The sequence below is a fragment of the Quercus lobata genome, chromosome 7 (assembly GCF_001633185.2).
Source record: "Quercus lobata isolate SW786 chromosome 7, ValleyOak3.0 Primary Assembly, whole genome shotgun sequence".
NCBI lineage: Eukaryota > Viridiplantae > Streptophyta > Magnoliopsida > Fagales > Fagaceae > Quercus > Quercus lobata.
Window position 1 is genome coordinate 28,412,039 of NC_044910.1, and position 15,137 is coordinate 28,427,175.

At 38.0% G+C, this 15,137-nt stretch overlaps 1 protein-coding gene across 1 annotated transcript; it reads right to left on the minus strand.

Moving 5' to 3' along the window:
* Positions 1-1,232: 1,232 nt before the first annotated feature.
* LOC115951234 (aldehyde oxidase GLOX) lies at positions 1,233-3,163 on the minus strand. The gene has a single exon (XM_031068421.1). It carries the CDS (start codon positions 3,086-3,088, stop codon positions 1,457-1,459), a length of 1,632 nt encoding a protein of 543 aa, XP_030924281.1. The 5' UTR covers positions 3,089-3,163; the 3' UTR covers positions 1,233-1,456.
* Positions 3,164-15,137: the final 11,974 nt, after the last annotated feature.

The window sequence follows — 15,137 nt, forward strand, 5'->3', positions numbered from 1 at the left end:
TCATATTGTTCTAGCAACGTTTAAGTGCTGTAAAAATATGTGTAGAAGAAAATATATTGTGAAAATACATGTTATGTTGTTTAAACAACGAAAATTATAATTTAGAGAACATAACAAAACAAGCCCCAAATTTGCCGCATCACAAAACCATAGAGCATGAGATGTGGCAAAACAGGCTATTCGGGTCGGATCAATCGAGTTTGCGGGTCAATCGGGTCGCGGGTTGAGTAGGGTCGCAAGTCGGGTTGAGTTGACCCGTATTTTTCAAACAAGTTTTTTTTTTTTTTTTGAAATAGATGCAATCTGTCAATTGTTTATGAGTTCTTTAACTGTGATTAGATTCTCACTAGTGATACTATTACGAATTACCACTAAACACTTGATACCCAAATTTAACTCTTGTTCCAGCTTTTTAGAATCTAACCTTAGTATAATCTTCGATCTTTTTAAAGTAGGAAGAGAAAATGAAGGTGACAAGTAAAGAATGGCAAGTAAATATTTTATAAGAATTACACTTCAATCTCAATCTACTCAACATTAGTAGATGTGGCAAAATGGGTGAGTCAGGTCAATTGGGTTGCGGGTCAATTGGGTCAGGTCAGAAAATTCTGACCCATTTTGCCATGTCTAAGCATGAACAACAGTTTCCTCACTTTGTTTACAAAATCCGGCTTATTCAGTCTACTGGGATTTTCTTATTTCACATGTTAGACATAGTGGGAATGGAATATTTGAGAACTCTTCAAAGAAAATATTCATTTTCTGAGGGATTTTCACGGACCAATGAATTCTCCAAATTAAAAACTCCTAGACTTCTAGAAGAAGCAACTGATTGATTCAACCAGTGTTGCACTTTGTCAATGTCGAACATCCATATTGTACGCACTACAGACAGTAGATTCACCAAGCTTTGTTCCTATCCAAATGATTTTTTTCAAGGGATATCTCAATAAAGATTTTCAAATTATTATCCATGTCCTCAGGATTGTAAAACCGACGCAACAAGCTTATATGCCATCATCACCTTGAATCAAAGTCAGTTGAATCCATCACTTCGATATCATCCTTAACTCAGTTGCTACAGCTTTTAAAAACCATGTTTTTTTCAACATAAAATCATACTTTAACAACCTTATTACCAATCAGTCAAGTAAAAAAGCAACGCACACTTTAAGCTATTACAACAAAAAAAAAAAAAAATAAAACAAAAATAAATAAATAAAACAAAACAAAACAAAAAAGTGGTCTAAAACCCATCAGCCATTAGATGTTTTCTTCATCAACATTTTCTTTTATCACCAGTTACAAATTTGCAATTTCCCAGTGTACAATTGTAATGAAAACTACAATTGCACTTTCATAAAAAGAAAATATTTTCAATTGAACAAAAAAATGAAACTAAATATATATATATATATATATATATAAAATAATTTGTTTTTTTAAAGGAACTATATCATTTTGCTACCAGCTGTACCCAACGTGCAACACTTGGCACGCCCTGATTGACAGCAAATGCCATGTAATAACCCGGCGGAGCAACCATCCCATTTGGCGGCGCCGTACACCCCACTTTATAACGGCCATCACCGTCTGGTACGGCACTTTTAACGGCTAATTTAACCAACCTTTGTCCTTGCGAAAATGAATGCGTTGCAAAAGGCGCACTTCCAAAATTCATTTCCACAATCCCCACAACAGGTAATGTAACAGATAGAGACACTTCAAACACATCACCGTAACGCACCGTTTCAGGAATTCCCTCAATCACGGGTCGGATATTCGCCCGATCCGCCGACAAGTACTCGGGCGAGAACGCTTCAATTCGCAATTCGGTCGGGAACTCAGCATTGAATCTGTAAAGAACATGCGGATTGCTTCCGGCGATCAAAACCCGTCCATCCGGTAACAGGTTGGCAGTTGAGTGGTACATTCTGGGAACAGTACCTGGAGTCAAAGTCATAAACCGTAACCCGACTGGTTGGTCGGGTCGATAAAGAAGCGGGTACAAACACGGGTTAGAACCCATCTCAAACCCTTGAGTACCCGCTTGAGCTCCATTGATAATCAACACCTCCCCCGTGGGTAACATAACCATATCCCCCATAATCCGCCCGAATGCCATATCCTCCATTTCCCAAACCGGGTCGGGTCCTGTCGCTACAATACGCCCACAGCTACCGTGCGCCGGTGTGTCCGTGCTCCTCTCAATAAACGCACCGTATTGTGCGCCACCGCAGACCACAATCACAGCCGTTGAGTAGTCGCCATCAAGTGCCAGCATGGCGGATGATCCAGCCGATGGATAGTTACGTGGGCCCCCATCTAACGGTGGATAATTCTTCACGACCTTGTTAGCCTCGTGGTCATACAACACTGCTTTGTTGTTAGCGAAGATGAAAAGGTGACCGTTGGGGAGGAGATGAACGTAAGGGTACAGATTGTCCATCTGACTATCTTCCACGTCAGCAAGGAATGGGAGCGCAACGGCACCGTTTTTTCTCGGCGGATAGTACTCAACTGTATTCGTTGCTCTCCCACCGACAATAATCACCGACCCGTCTGGTAATATTTGATTCGTAGCGTACCACCGACCATCCTTTAGTTCCACGTCATCAAGCTCAACCCAGTTGCAGTGCCCATCGCGTTCACACGGTTCGAACTTTCGGATCTTCCTCAACCCGTCTAAATCCCCACCCGTCTGTAACAGAGTACCATCTGGGAGAAACTGGCCCGATGAGCACCACGTGTCGGTCAAAATCATTAACGGTCGGATTAGTTTGGTTTGGAGGTCGAGGACGACGGAGTGGGCGTAACAGTCTCGCTTCAAAACGGCGTCGTTGCGGTCGAAACGGCAGTGGCCCTTGGGGAGCATTTTGCGGGAGGGGCCGATGTTGGTTCGGTCTAGAAGGATCACGGTGTTGAAGCGTGTGACAGCCGTGTGCATGGAAGCTATGCCAGCGTTCTCGACCACAAGTTCCCACGTGCCGGGGAGTTGAGCACGTGCGAGCTTAGTGGTCGTTGTAAGCGTAATGGTGAAGAAGAAGAAGAAGAATAAGAGAAGCCATTTTGATAAAACAGAATCCATTGGGTGGAAAAAGACAGCGTGGCGAGGGAAGTGGGGACTGACTACTGAGGAGTGAGGAGTGAAGAGTGAGGTGAGAAGCTTGTACTTAAAGGATATTGAGATATGCAATTTGTGAAGTGGGATGGCATGAAAAGAAGGGAGTGAATGTGGGCCGTTGATGTGAGATTAGGATGGACTTATTTAAATCTAAAAATAAAAGGTAACGGTTATAAGGGTTGGGGTCCTCTAGGCCATATATACCTAGAAGATATATGCATGTGTGTACTTTGCAACGGAGTGGAGAAGTGTAGTGTGACTCGTTGGGGAACGAGGGCAATTGTGTCATGTACTGTAGGGCTTGTAGGCTATGGAAGGTGGGTGACGAAATCTGATCGTGAAACATTCTAATGTCTACAAGTGGAGCCAACCCACCATGGATTAGCCAACAACAACATCAACAACAACAAAAAAAAAATGGAGCCATCATCATCATGTGATGGATGTCGGTTCTGCTTCCATGTATCGTACGTCTGATCAATCCGTCCTATTTTTAATAAGTGCAATTACTGTGAAGATATGAGTAAGGGTGGCCATGTTTGCTGCATCATGTGAATACAACACCACACATTTGTTTGCGGATTAGTCATTAGTGTTTTGTACTCTAGTGTAAATAGATTCGTGTTAAAAGTAAGTCGACATGCATTAACACAATAAATAAGTCAAAATGGCCTAATTCATATAAACATATTTATCTAAACGTAAATTTGAATTTTAAAAATAACTAGAACCAAAAGTCATAATCCTTTTACCCAAAATAAAGAAGAAGAAGAAGAAGAAAAATTCTATTTTTGCTTAATTTTTCTTAGATTGTATATTAAACAAGTTAAAATGAGTTGTATTACGTGAACACGCTTAATAAATAAGTTTTGTTAGGGTCAAGGGATTTTTACAAGATTATATTAAATTGGTCGAGTGAGGATTTAACTATATATTTGAATATCCTTACAAGACCTATTAACACAAATTACCACCCTTAAATATGAGCTTATATAAGCCACTATTACCAAATGTTGCATGTCATTTCCCTAAACCCAACTCAACTTACTACGTACAATCTCTTACCATTAAATTTTTGGATTGTACATTTGTACTTATCAACCTACTATATTCTCACTCATCAGTTAACTTTTTTATTTTTCCTGAAAGTCACATATTATGTGTTAGTTTGACTGGTTTTTGTGTGTGTGTGTTTGAATAAAAGATTTTGATTCCAAATTCAACTACACTAAAGGTTATTTGATATTAAGTAAAGTCAAAAGTCTTGTAACTCAACTATAACTTTTTGATGTTTCCTATAAAAACATTCAAGGGTCAAATTCCTCCTCCCATTATAACTATCAAATTATCTGGGAAAAAAAAATTATACTAACTAAGAGGAATCACCAAATTAAGATCAAGCATCATAAATTAAAATCCTATTGTAAGTTTCACAATGTTTATGATATCGGAATTTTACGTGGACCTTAGGAATCTTATTGTACTCTTCAACAGCTTCGTCCTTTACTGATTTACTCCTCATTCTTCCTTTCAGGGTCCATTTAGAATGAGCTTATTTTTGTTGAAATTGAAAACACTGTAGCGAAATAATTTTTAAATGTGTGAATAGTGTTATGGGACCCATTTTTAATGAAAAAATTGCTGAAAAGTCAAGTTTGTGGGTCCCGTGGGACCCACTGATGTGCTGAAAATGGCTGAAAAGTCAAAATTTTCGGCTACTGTTTATGCACAGTACATGAACAGTAGCCTTTGTCTCCCATTACGCGTGCAAAAAAAAAAAAAAAGGGAAAACGCAAAAGAGGAAAACAAATCCGCCGAATCCAAACGCTCACTTAGTGTCTATTATCTTGAGTTATACTTATCGAATGATCTTGTTTCAAAAAATAATTTTTTATAAAAATAATTATAACAAATATTATCAATAAAATTCTATAAATGATACATGTATTTAGAACAAAATCTAATCTTTTTATAATCAAGAATTAATATATTAAATGTTTGAACATCATTATGATTATTTTCATTGTTATTTTTCTATTTTCTTACTTCATCATCTTCTCAATTTTAATGATGAATATTTTGCTCATTTATAAATTTTTCATCAAAATTTCTAGTTATGTTTTTTTTTTTTCTTACATTTCCCGTAACAAATTCACCAAGAAATCTTATTTGATGTTCAATTGATTTTAACATTTGTCTCTATTTCTATCTCTTTTTTTTTTAATTATATTCAAATTGATATTTTATAGTAAAAAATTCTAATAAAAAATATATACAAAAAAAAAAAAACACTTTATACATAATTATAATATGACAACCGACAAGTATAGAATAAATTTTAAAGTGTATAAAATTATAATGTACTTTACTTACAATAGAGTTTCCTCAAAAAAAAAAATAAAAAATAAATAAAATACTTACAATAGAGAGTAGCCCAATAACTTTAACATGTCCAATTAAAGGCAGATTTCACCCAAAACTCGATGATTTTGAATTAACCAAACTTGGATTAATATCATATGGACACTTAAATATCATGATTAAGACGTAAAAAATTTAACAAAAAGAGGTGGATGTTTTGGCAAAAAAATTTTACTTTACCATATATAAAACAATTCACAGTGAAAGAAAACTTAAATTTCAATTTGCAGTTTTGATTTTGGTGTTGAGCAGAAGAGTAAAGAGAATGTTTAGTATATGACTTTATGAGAAATTTGGTGGTTAATGTTGACAATATATTCTGTGGGAGACTGACTTAAAAATATTGAAGTCTCAAATTGTTAAGAGAAATCAATCATCAATGATGATTCGACATATTCACAACTTTTTTTTTCTTTGTTAAACAGTTTAGGATTTTAATTAGGTCAAAATTTCTATTGCTTCACAATATTGAGGTGTTCTTAAGGATATAGGGGAAAAGCACACAACCCACTTCTATATATTCTAATGCTGGCATTGTGTATTTGATTGTAGCAATTTTGTAACGCAATGCAATTATCTTTTTGTGACAGCAGTGGGCATTCACTCTTGTAATACTGTTATCCAAGTCGGCTTGCATGCGTTCATCTCTTGCGACGAAAGCAACTCCCTCTCATCTTTGGTGTCATTGTCTTGGTCATCTAGGATCTGTTATTTTGTCTTTTTTATTTATGAGTATATTTCTAAATCCAATTCTATAATTTGCATATATCTATTCATTGATATAATATTGCTACAAATACATACAAGTTACAACTACACTTGTTGTGTTGGGCTACATGGAGCCTAATTATGTTTAATCTAAATTATAATCAGACCAAATATAAAAGTGTTATGGTTTGTAACAGGAGATTTTCTTAAATTTATTCCATGAAGCAAAGGCTTGCCCCCGAGAATATTTGTTTCTCTTTTTTATCCCATTGTGAATTCTTTGTGCATGATAGAAATACCGTTGTTTCAAATTAGAATTTGGTACGTAGTTTTGAGAAAGAAAAACTGTACTACCACGCCTTGTATATTTTTTTCTTTTCTCTATAAATAGTGAAATCACTACAACTCTGTGGATATAAGTTAATTATCGAATCACGTAAATATTGTCTTGTGTAATTGTTTTCTTTCTAGCATATTTTTCTCTAATTTTACATATCTCACAAACATGGACGGAGCCATGGTTGGACTTGGGGGGCAATGGCGCCCCCCACCACCCAATTTTTTTAAAAAAAAATATTATTATATATATGGGTACTAATTTTAGCAATTTTGTTTTAGAAAATTACACTTTTGATCCCTTAAAAATATTATTGATTCTTTTAAGAGTATTGTTATAGTCACAAATTTTTTTATAACATTTTTACAAACGGTTAAGGTAGCAAATTCTTATTGGTTTGCATTTGGGCTCACCACTTACATTATTAGCAATTTGTAAAAAAGTTTGTAGTTCAAATATTTTCCACATTTTAAATACCATTAAAAAATGTTTATAAGTCTAAAATCTAAAAAAGAAATATACAAGCCCAAAAAAATTAGTACAACAACAAAAATTATCAACAGTAAACTAAAAAAAAAAATTAAGCCTAGTCAACCAATTTTACTTAAAATGAACAATTTAACCCTTTAAAAATTAGTACAACAACAAAAATTATCAACATTAAACTAAAAAAAATAAAAAATTTAAGTCTAGTCAACCAATTTTACTTAAAACAAACAATTTGACCCTTTAAAAAATTTTAAACAACTAGCAGCTAAGCAACTAAGTAGCAACAAAGTTGAAGGCCGAAGTTACTGCATACAACCAACAACAAAGTCGCCTTCCCTAACTCTAAGTTTTGGATCCGTCCCAGCTCACAAATCTAGGAATTTCATATATATTCCCTACATTTTGTGGTTGTGGGATGCTCAGTTCACCAATTTCTCCCTTCTTTCGGCACAAATCCAACAAAAACAAAGTAAACTAAAAAAAAGTTACACTTTTATGGTATCCTAGGCCATCAAACCGGCTCTTCAAACAGAATACGTCGACTTTGCCAATTGCTAATGTACAACATTTATAACATAACATTCCGTTTCAATTTTGTGGATTTTCTCAACAAATATTTTTAGACAGTAGAATGGGTCACATACATCTAGATCGCAAAAGGTGTCCCACATTATTGGCTTTATCAAAGCCAATTAACAATAAAAGCTTTGACAACTAAGGATTCAGGGAAAGGACCTTTTAATAATTCTTTTGATAAAAGTAGGAAGAAAGCCATGCATCATCCATGATCCATAGATACAAATAATGAAATTTACTTATGAGATTTCTATAATAATAGCAACCTTTCCTTTTCTATTAAGTTAAAAGCATTTGATTATATTCGGGTACATAAAGTTGAGGACAACATCATATCATATGGTTGGAAACTTGGCAAGAAAGCAAAATGTTGAGCAGTCAAAGACAAATTATTATAGGTTTCAATCCTTAATTACCAAAAAAAAAAAAAAAAAACCACATGTTGAAACTATCTTCAAAATATATATATATATATATATATATATATATTTAGTAACCCCAATGGACCACATTAGGAATGTATAGTGGTCCTCCCACACTGTAATTTAACATCATGTGTTCGAGTCAGATTCTTAATCACCAAACCATTCAAATAATTTGGAAAACAAAAACAAAAAAAAAAAAAAAAACAAATCTAGGCAATACCAAACATTACCTTTCCCAACTCTAACATTGGCAACCACCACCTTCTATCATCATTTGATATAGAACAGACAGCATAGGCCTTCTTGGAATAGTGGGGGGAGGCTAAAGTCATGACGCAAGACCAAAAAGCACTTATAGAAATCATCGGGGCGATGGTGACTAAATTGCATAAAATTTTGTTGCTTGAAGGGAGTATTTTGATCAAAAGTCGTTGCTTTGCCAAGAGGCGCACCTTAATTTTGGCAAAATCCTCTGTTAAGGCCCCTGGAAACAGTGATTTTGCCCTTTTTAGTAAATTTTCTTTTCTTAATAATTTTTTGCTCAAAAGCTAGAATAAGTTCCCCGCTTGTTTTCAGACAACCCTTAAGATCCATAGTTTATGATTTTCCATTTAACTCAATTTTTCCATTTTTTTGGGGGCAAAAATCAGTATTTTGCCACCTAATCTTGTGATTAGCTTGAATTAAGATTTCTGAGCATTTTCTTAGTCATCCTAGGTTTTCTTTTACTATTTATACTCATTATAACCTCCAAGACAATTCAGTTTTTCATATTCATAAAATTCAATTTTTTGTCTATTACTTCTCTCTAGTGAATTCTAGAATAATATCACATTGTGGATTCAAGGAAACCTATTCATGGATTCAAGGTTAACTACCAGAAACTAATAATTTAGTTTCCGTTTTATCTAAGAAAGCATCTTGTGTGCTTTCTTCAGACTTCTGCGATATCACCATCTTTGGATCCATAGTAACACAATGGTGGTTTCATTGAACTATGTTGTCTTCATCATATTTTCCATTGTGCTTGCCAGATCTAGCACTCTCACGAACCTTTGCCACTACCCAAAGCAACATCGCCACTTCTACCATCTTTTGCAACTAGCTTCTCTAGGTAGCAATGTACAATACCAGCAATATCACGAGCACGAGGGTTTGTACACCTTTTGATGGTATGAATCCCAAGGCCAACAGTGTCTTATGGTGTTGTTAGGGCTTTAGTATCTAGTTCACAAACCATGTGTATGACCTTCAATTTAAAGTCTAATTCAGTCGAGATGGGAAGACCATGACATATTTGGAATATCAACAAGAAAATCAAATCCAAAGATGTCATCACTTGAGGAACCCATTGTCTGATTTGAAGACAAAATCTAGATTCAGCATTGATGCCACTGCCACAGTGCCACTACCGAGGGCAAGGAACTTTTAATCTGCATGGAATTTAAAGCACCAAAGAACTGTCAAAGCTCAAATTTGGGGTCTCTATTTGCTATTTGGGAGAGAACATGAAGTGTTGAAGAATTTGGGAAAGTCACATAATGGGCAATGGACTTGTTTTTGGTTTTTTTTTTTTTTTTAATTTCAATTTTGAGTAATTGTTTGTTTGGCTTTTGCTTTTCCTTCTTTGCCCATTAGCATTGTTGGTGCTAAAAAGTCATATTGCTATTTTTAGCACCACTAATACTAAAAAGCATGATGCAATAGTGGAGGAAAAGCCAAAAAATTTGGCTGTTGAGCTACAATGCATAGTCAAAGATAGTAAAAAAAAAAAAAAAAATTTATTAACAGTTATATTATTTTATCGTCTTAGTGTTGGTGCCAAATTGCTAAATTTTTTATGTTATCAAATTGCTAAATTTTTTACACTACCAATATTGATGCTCTGTAGAGGATTTGCCACTAGAGTTTAGGAAGGTCATGAGCTTTCAAGCCTGTCACTCTCGCGAAGAAGAAGACACCCTACAATGAAGCACCAAAAAGATCAAAGATGGGCACACCCCGAACCCATCCTCCCCCACCCCCTTAGCCCCCCTGAACATTAGTTACAAAGGAAAGCTAATTGGGCAACTCCCAGGTGCATATGAAACGGCCTTTAACCTCCTCGACCACATGCAAGAAGATGCTGACTCTGATGTGGAAGAAGAGGACCTCTGTGAGGGTGTTGCTTCTGTTTCTCTTTCTAAAGATGAGAAGGTACGCATTCGTGCCCAATAGTCCCATGCTCTCATCATAAAAACTTTTGGTCGAGCAGTAGGTTACCAATATCTATCTCAATGTGTACGAGAACTTTGGAAGCCTTCTGGAAACATGGATTTAGTTGACTTGGGTCATGACTATTTCCTGGCCCGATTCTGGATAAAAGCGGACCTGGATAACGTTTTGAAAGGAGGACCGTGGTTCATTGGTCAGCACTTTCTCGCCATTAAACCATGGGAACCGGAGTTCTCAGCGTCTGAAGCTGACCTCTCTCAAGTGGCAGTCTGAGTTCACCTTCCGAGATTGCCAATAGAGTTCTATGAACTGGAGGTCCTAAAAAAGATAGGATCAGCTAAAGGCCCAATTTTACGCATTAATAGTCACATAATGGCCAACGCCAGAGGTCGTTATGCTAGGCTGTGCGTTCAAGTCCGAATTGATAAGCCCCTTATAACAACGGTCCTCATCGGTAAATTCACGCAAAAATTCATGTATGAAGGAATCCAGTCCTTGTGTTTTGTTTGTGGTAGAATGGGGCATAAAAAGGAGTCGTGCCACTATACCATCAAATCTCCGTCGACGGCCCCGACCACTCAGACACTAGCTCAAACCACTCCGCCCCTAAATGATTTTGTTGATCGTAGCTCTTCGAAATAGGAACCTCTCGATGATACACCTTCCAAGAACTCTGACCCTTCTGAGTCATTTGGCCTATGGCTGTTGGTTTCTTGGAAAAAGCAGAGCGGAAAAAAATAGCCTCACTCACCAAGCGTGTCCCATCAGCTGCCCTTTCAACCCTGGGCTTCTTCTGTTAAACACGACAAGGGCACACCTCACGTCCCATCTGATGTAGTCACGAGTACTGACCCCAACTCAACTCTAGGCAAAGGGAAACATAAACTCCTTATCCCCTCTAATAACACTCAAACTCCCATGCCACCTCACTCTAAGGCCTCTTATCCTACCAAGCCCAATCACTTAGCTTCTCAAAGGAAAAACCAGCCCACTCTCTTAAAAAGTGTGGCCACCAAAGGAACAACTAGTTATGAGCCCAGTAGCAAGCCCAAAAATAGCCATGCAAGTAAACTAGATATTTCTAAGCCATTGAAGCCTCCACAATCTTCTGCTCCATTTTGTTTCTCAGCTGGGTTGCCATTCCTCAACACCTCTAAAGTCACGACACCACCCCACCTTTCTACCTTATCTCACCATGTCGTGGGCAATATGGATCGACAACAAGGCAGTGGAGCTAAGCGACACTGCAATCAACAATATTAGATGGGATCCGTTAATGATCTACGAGTGGAAAAACAAGGCTCTAATGAATTCATGGAGCTTCATATTCCCATTGATGGAGGTAAGCAAGAGGGACGGTTGCCTTCCTCTAACCCACCCGGCTTGGCACAACACACCAAACCTGTGGTGGAGATTCACATTAGATCGACCTCCGCTACTCCCTCCTCCAGAACAAAGGACATCTCACACCTTAAGGAGTCGCTTGCAATCTAGCCTCTCCAAAACATCGCTGGACCTCATAGAAAATAAACCGGCACCAGTGGAAATTTTTCAAAGGATGTTCTTGACAGGGGAAACAATAGGCGTCCTTATTCAAGGCATTTTTCCCCAACTCAAGCTCATCCAAACTCTTATGGAAACCGAGAGCTTCACCCTCGAGACAGTCACGTATCACACCCAAATGAATCTCCTAGAGCATGCCATTACTCTAGCACGAGATCCAACGATATACAGGATGGACCTGAAGCAGGTCAGATGGAATTGGATGACATCTAAGAGGGCATTCACCCAAGAATGTGGGTCATTCTGCAACTCCTTATCTCCCAAAATGAATATACTAGTTTGGAATTTTCGAGGTGCAATGAAGCCCTCCTTTCATAGTACAATTCGTGACCTAACTAATTTCCACTCTCTTGGCATTATGGTGGTTACTGAGACCCGCATAAGCGACTCTAAAGTTGGTGATATAATCTGTACTCTACCTTATGATGGTATCCATACAACCAACCCCATTGGCTATGCTAGGGAGATTTGGCTCCTTTGGCATACTTATATGGTGGACCTAGATGTTCTTGCAACCACTGAACAAGAAATCCACGCTATTGTAAAGGTACTTACTCTCCCACCCCCTGGCTCCTCTCATCTATCTGTGGTAGTCCTCAGTTTGAGGAAAGGCAAGTCCTTTGGGATAATCTTTGCTCAATCTCTCTTCTTCATAATCTTCCCTGGTCCATTGTTGGGGATTTTAATGACATCTTGAATAGTTCAAAAAAAAAAAAGGGGCAACTGTGTTAGCTTAAGGCGTACCTCAACATATGGTAATTGTATGAACTTCTGTAATATGATTGACTTGGGATTCTCTAGCCCTATTTTTACCTGGACAAACCACAGAGATGTTTCTGACTTAATTCAACAATGATTGGACCGATGTTGGGCCAACCCAGCTTAGAATCTTCTTTTCCCTAAGGCTAGTGTCACCCACCCTCCTAGGATCAGCTTGGATCATTACCCCCTGCTCCTTAAGCTTTCAGGCAGCTCTCATTCTCGACTAGATAGGCCCTTTCACTTTGAAAAAACTTGGCACAACCATCTGAGGTTCTGTCTAGTTGTTGAGGATGTTTGGGATTTCTTTCTAAACCTAAACCATGCCACTTCATTCTTCAAAACTTTAGCTTCCAGTTGGAATAAAGAGGTCTTTGGGAACTTATTCGATAAGAAAAGAAAAATTCTTGCTAGAATTGGTGGCCTTCAAAAAGAATTGGCATTCAGACCTTCAGCTTTCTTGATTTCCCTAGAAAAAGAGTTATCTCTAGAATACACTGCCATCCTTAACCAAGAAGAAGAATTTTGGGCCCTCAAGTCTAAAATTGACTAGCAAATTCTTGGAGATGAAACACTGCTTTCTATCACATTAAAACAATCACCCGCAGGAAGCACAACAAGATAAGATGCCTTAAGGACAATCTTGGTAACTGGGTTGACTCTAAGGATCAAGTTATAGATATCATCCTAAATGGCTTCAAAAAGCTCTACCTCACAGACCATACCTCCTCAGTGACTCCTTCAGACTTTGAATTAAACTGGGCTATATCTCTCATTGCCGAGGACTCCTTAAGACTATTAGCCAATCTCTCGGAGCAAGAAATTCATAACGCCATGTTCTCTCTTAAGCCCTACAAAGCCCTTGGTATGGACGGGTTGCATGCTGGGTTCTTCCAACAATTTTGGAATGTCTTGGGGCAATCTGTCATTAAAGAGATACTAATAGTTTTTCACTCCAAACGCATTCCCAATTACCTTAAACAAACTTTGGTGGTGCTCATTCCAAAGAGGGAGGGTCCGGAAACTCTAAGTCACTTTCGACTCATAAGTCTATGCACCACTATCTATAAGGTCAACTAAAAAATTATTATCAATAGAATTCGGCCTCACATGCATCATCTCATCTCTCCGCTGCAGGTAGCTTTTATTTCGGGTAGGAAAGGCCTTGATAACATGATCATTGCCCAAGAGATTCTTCACACTATGGAAAAAAAGAAAGGGAGGACTGGGACCATGGCACTTAAGATTGATCTCAAGAAAGCCTTTGACAAACTCAAGTGGAGCTTTATTCATGAAATCCTTGTTCATTTCAACTTTTCCAAAAATATAATTGACATCATCATGGCTTGCATATCGTCTACCTCGGTCTCTATTCTTTTCAATGGTGGGAAACTTGAAGTCACCCCCATTTAGGGTATCTGCCAAGGGGATCCATTGTTGCCCTATATCTTTATCCTTTGTCTTGAATATCTTGGCCTACTCATTCTGGACAAAATTGCTGACAATACTTGGAAACCTGTCAAAGCTTCGATGTTCGGCCCTTCCTTTTCTCACTTATTCTTAACAAACGACTTGATTCTCTTTGGTCAGGCCACTCATAAGAATGCTCAGGCCATTAAGGAAGCTTTACCCGCCTTTTGCACTTTATCTGGGCAGAAAGTAAGCAAGGATAAGTCTCGCATTCTCTTTACCAAGAACACTTCTGTAGAGAACCGCGAGCTGGTCGGCCACTCTCTTGGCATCCTAGAAACTAATAAGTTTGATCAATACCTTGGATTCCCCCTCAAGGTTGCTGGCCAGGGCACCAGAGACTTTAATTTTATTATTCATAAAGTTCAACAAAAGCTCTCTGGTTGGCAAGCAAGCCTCATTTCCCTTGTAGGAAGACGAGTACCTATTCAATCTTCATCAAACCCCATACCAAATTATGTAATGCAAGGAGCTCTCCTTCCTGCTAAGGTTTGCTCTAAGATCAATAGAGCTAATAGGAACTTTTTGTGGGGCTCCACCCCCAAGGAAAGGAGGTTACATCTGGTTAATTGGAATGCAGTCACTTTCCCTAAGGAGCATGGTAGGCTCGATCTACATGAATCAAGGCCCAGAAACCTCACCCTTCTCACAAAGCTCAATTGGAGGCTCCTATCTGAAGCAAAATACCTCACCAACAACCCAAACAGCAACCCTTGGTCATCCAAAGGTACCTGCTATCGCACTTGGGCTGCCTGTAAAGCAGCTAAGCCTCTCCTTGATGCTAGACTAAGAAAGGTCATTACCTCTGGCACCAACACATCATTTTGGTTTGATAAATGGTCCTCAATTGGCACCTTAAGATCCCACCCCCACGGGCCTCTGAATTTGGGTGAAGAGCATTAGCTAGTCAACCACATGATAGATAACAATGGCAACTAGCACTTTCAACCTTCCTTTGACCTCCCTGCCCACACCCTTAACATCTTACACGATGTTCCTATCAATATGGGAGCCTCGGATAGGGACTGAACAGCATGGGCTTTCTCCAATG

Excerpts from the sequence above, each read along its gene's own strand:
- LOC115951234 (XM_031068421.1), bottom strand. The coding sequence starts at position 3,088 with ATGGATTCTGTTTTATCAAAATGGCTTCTCTTATTCTTCTTCTTCTTC.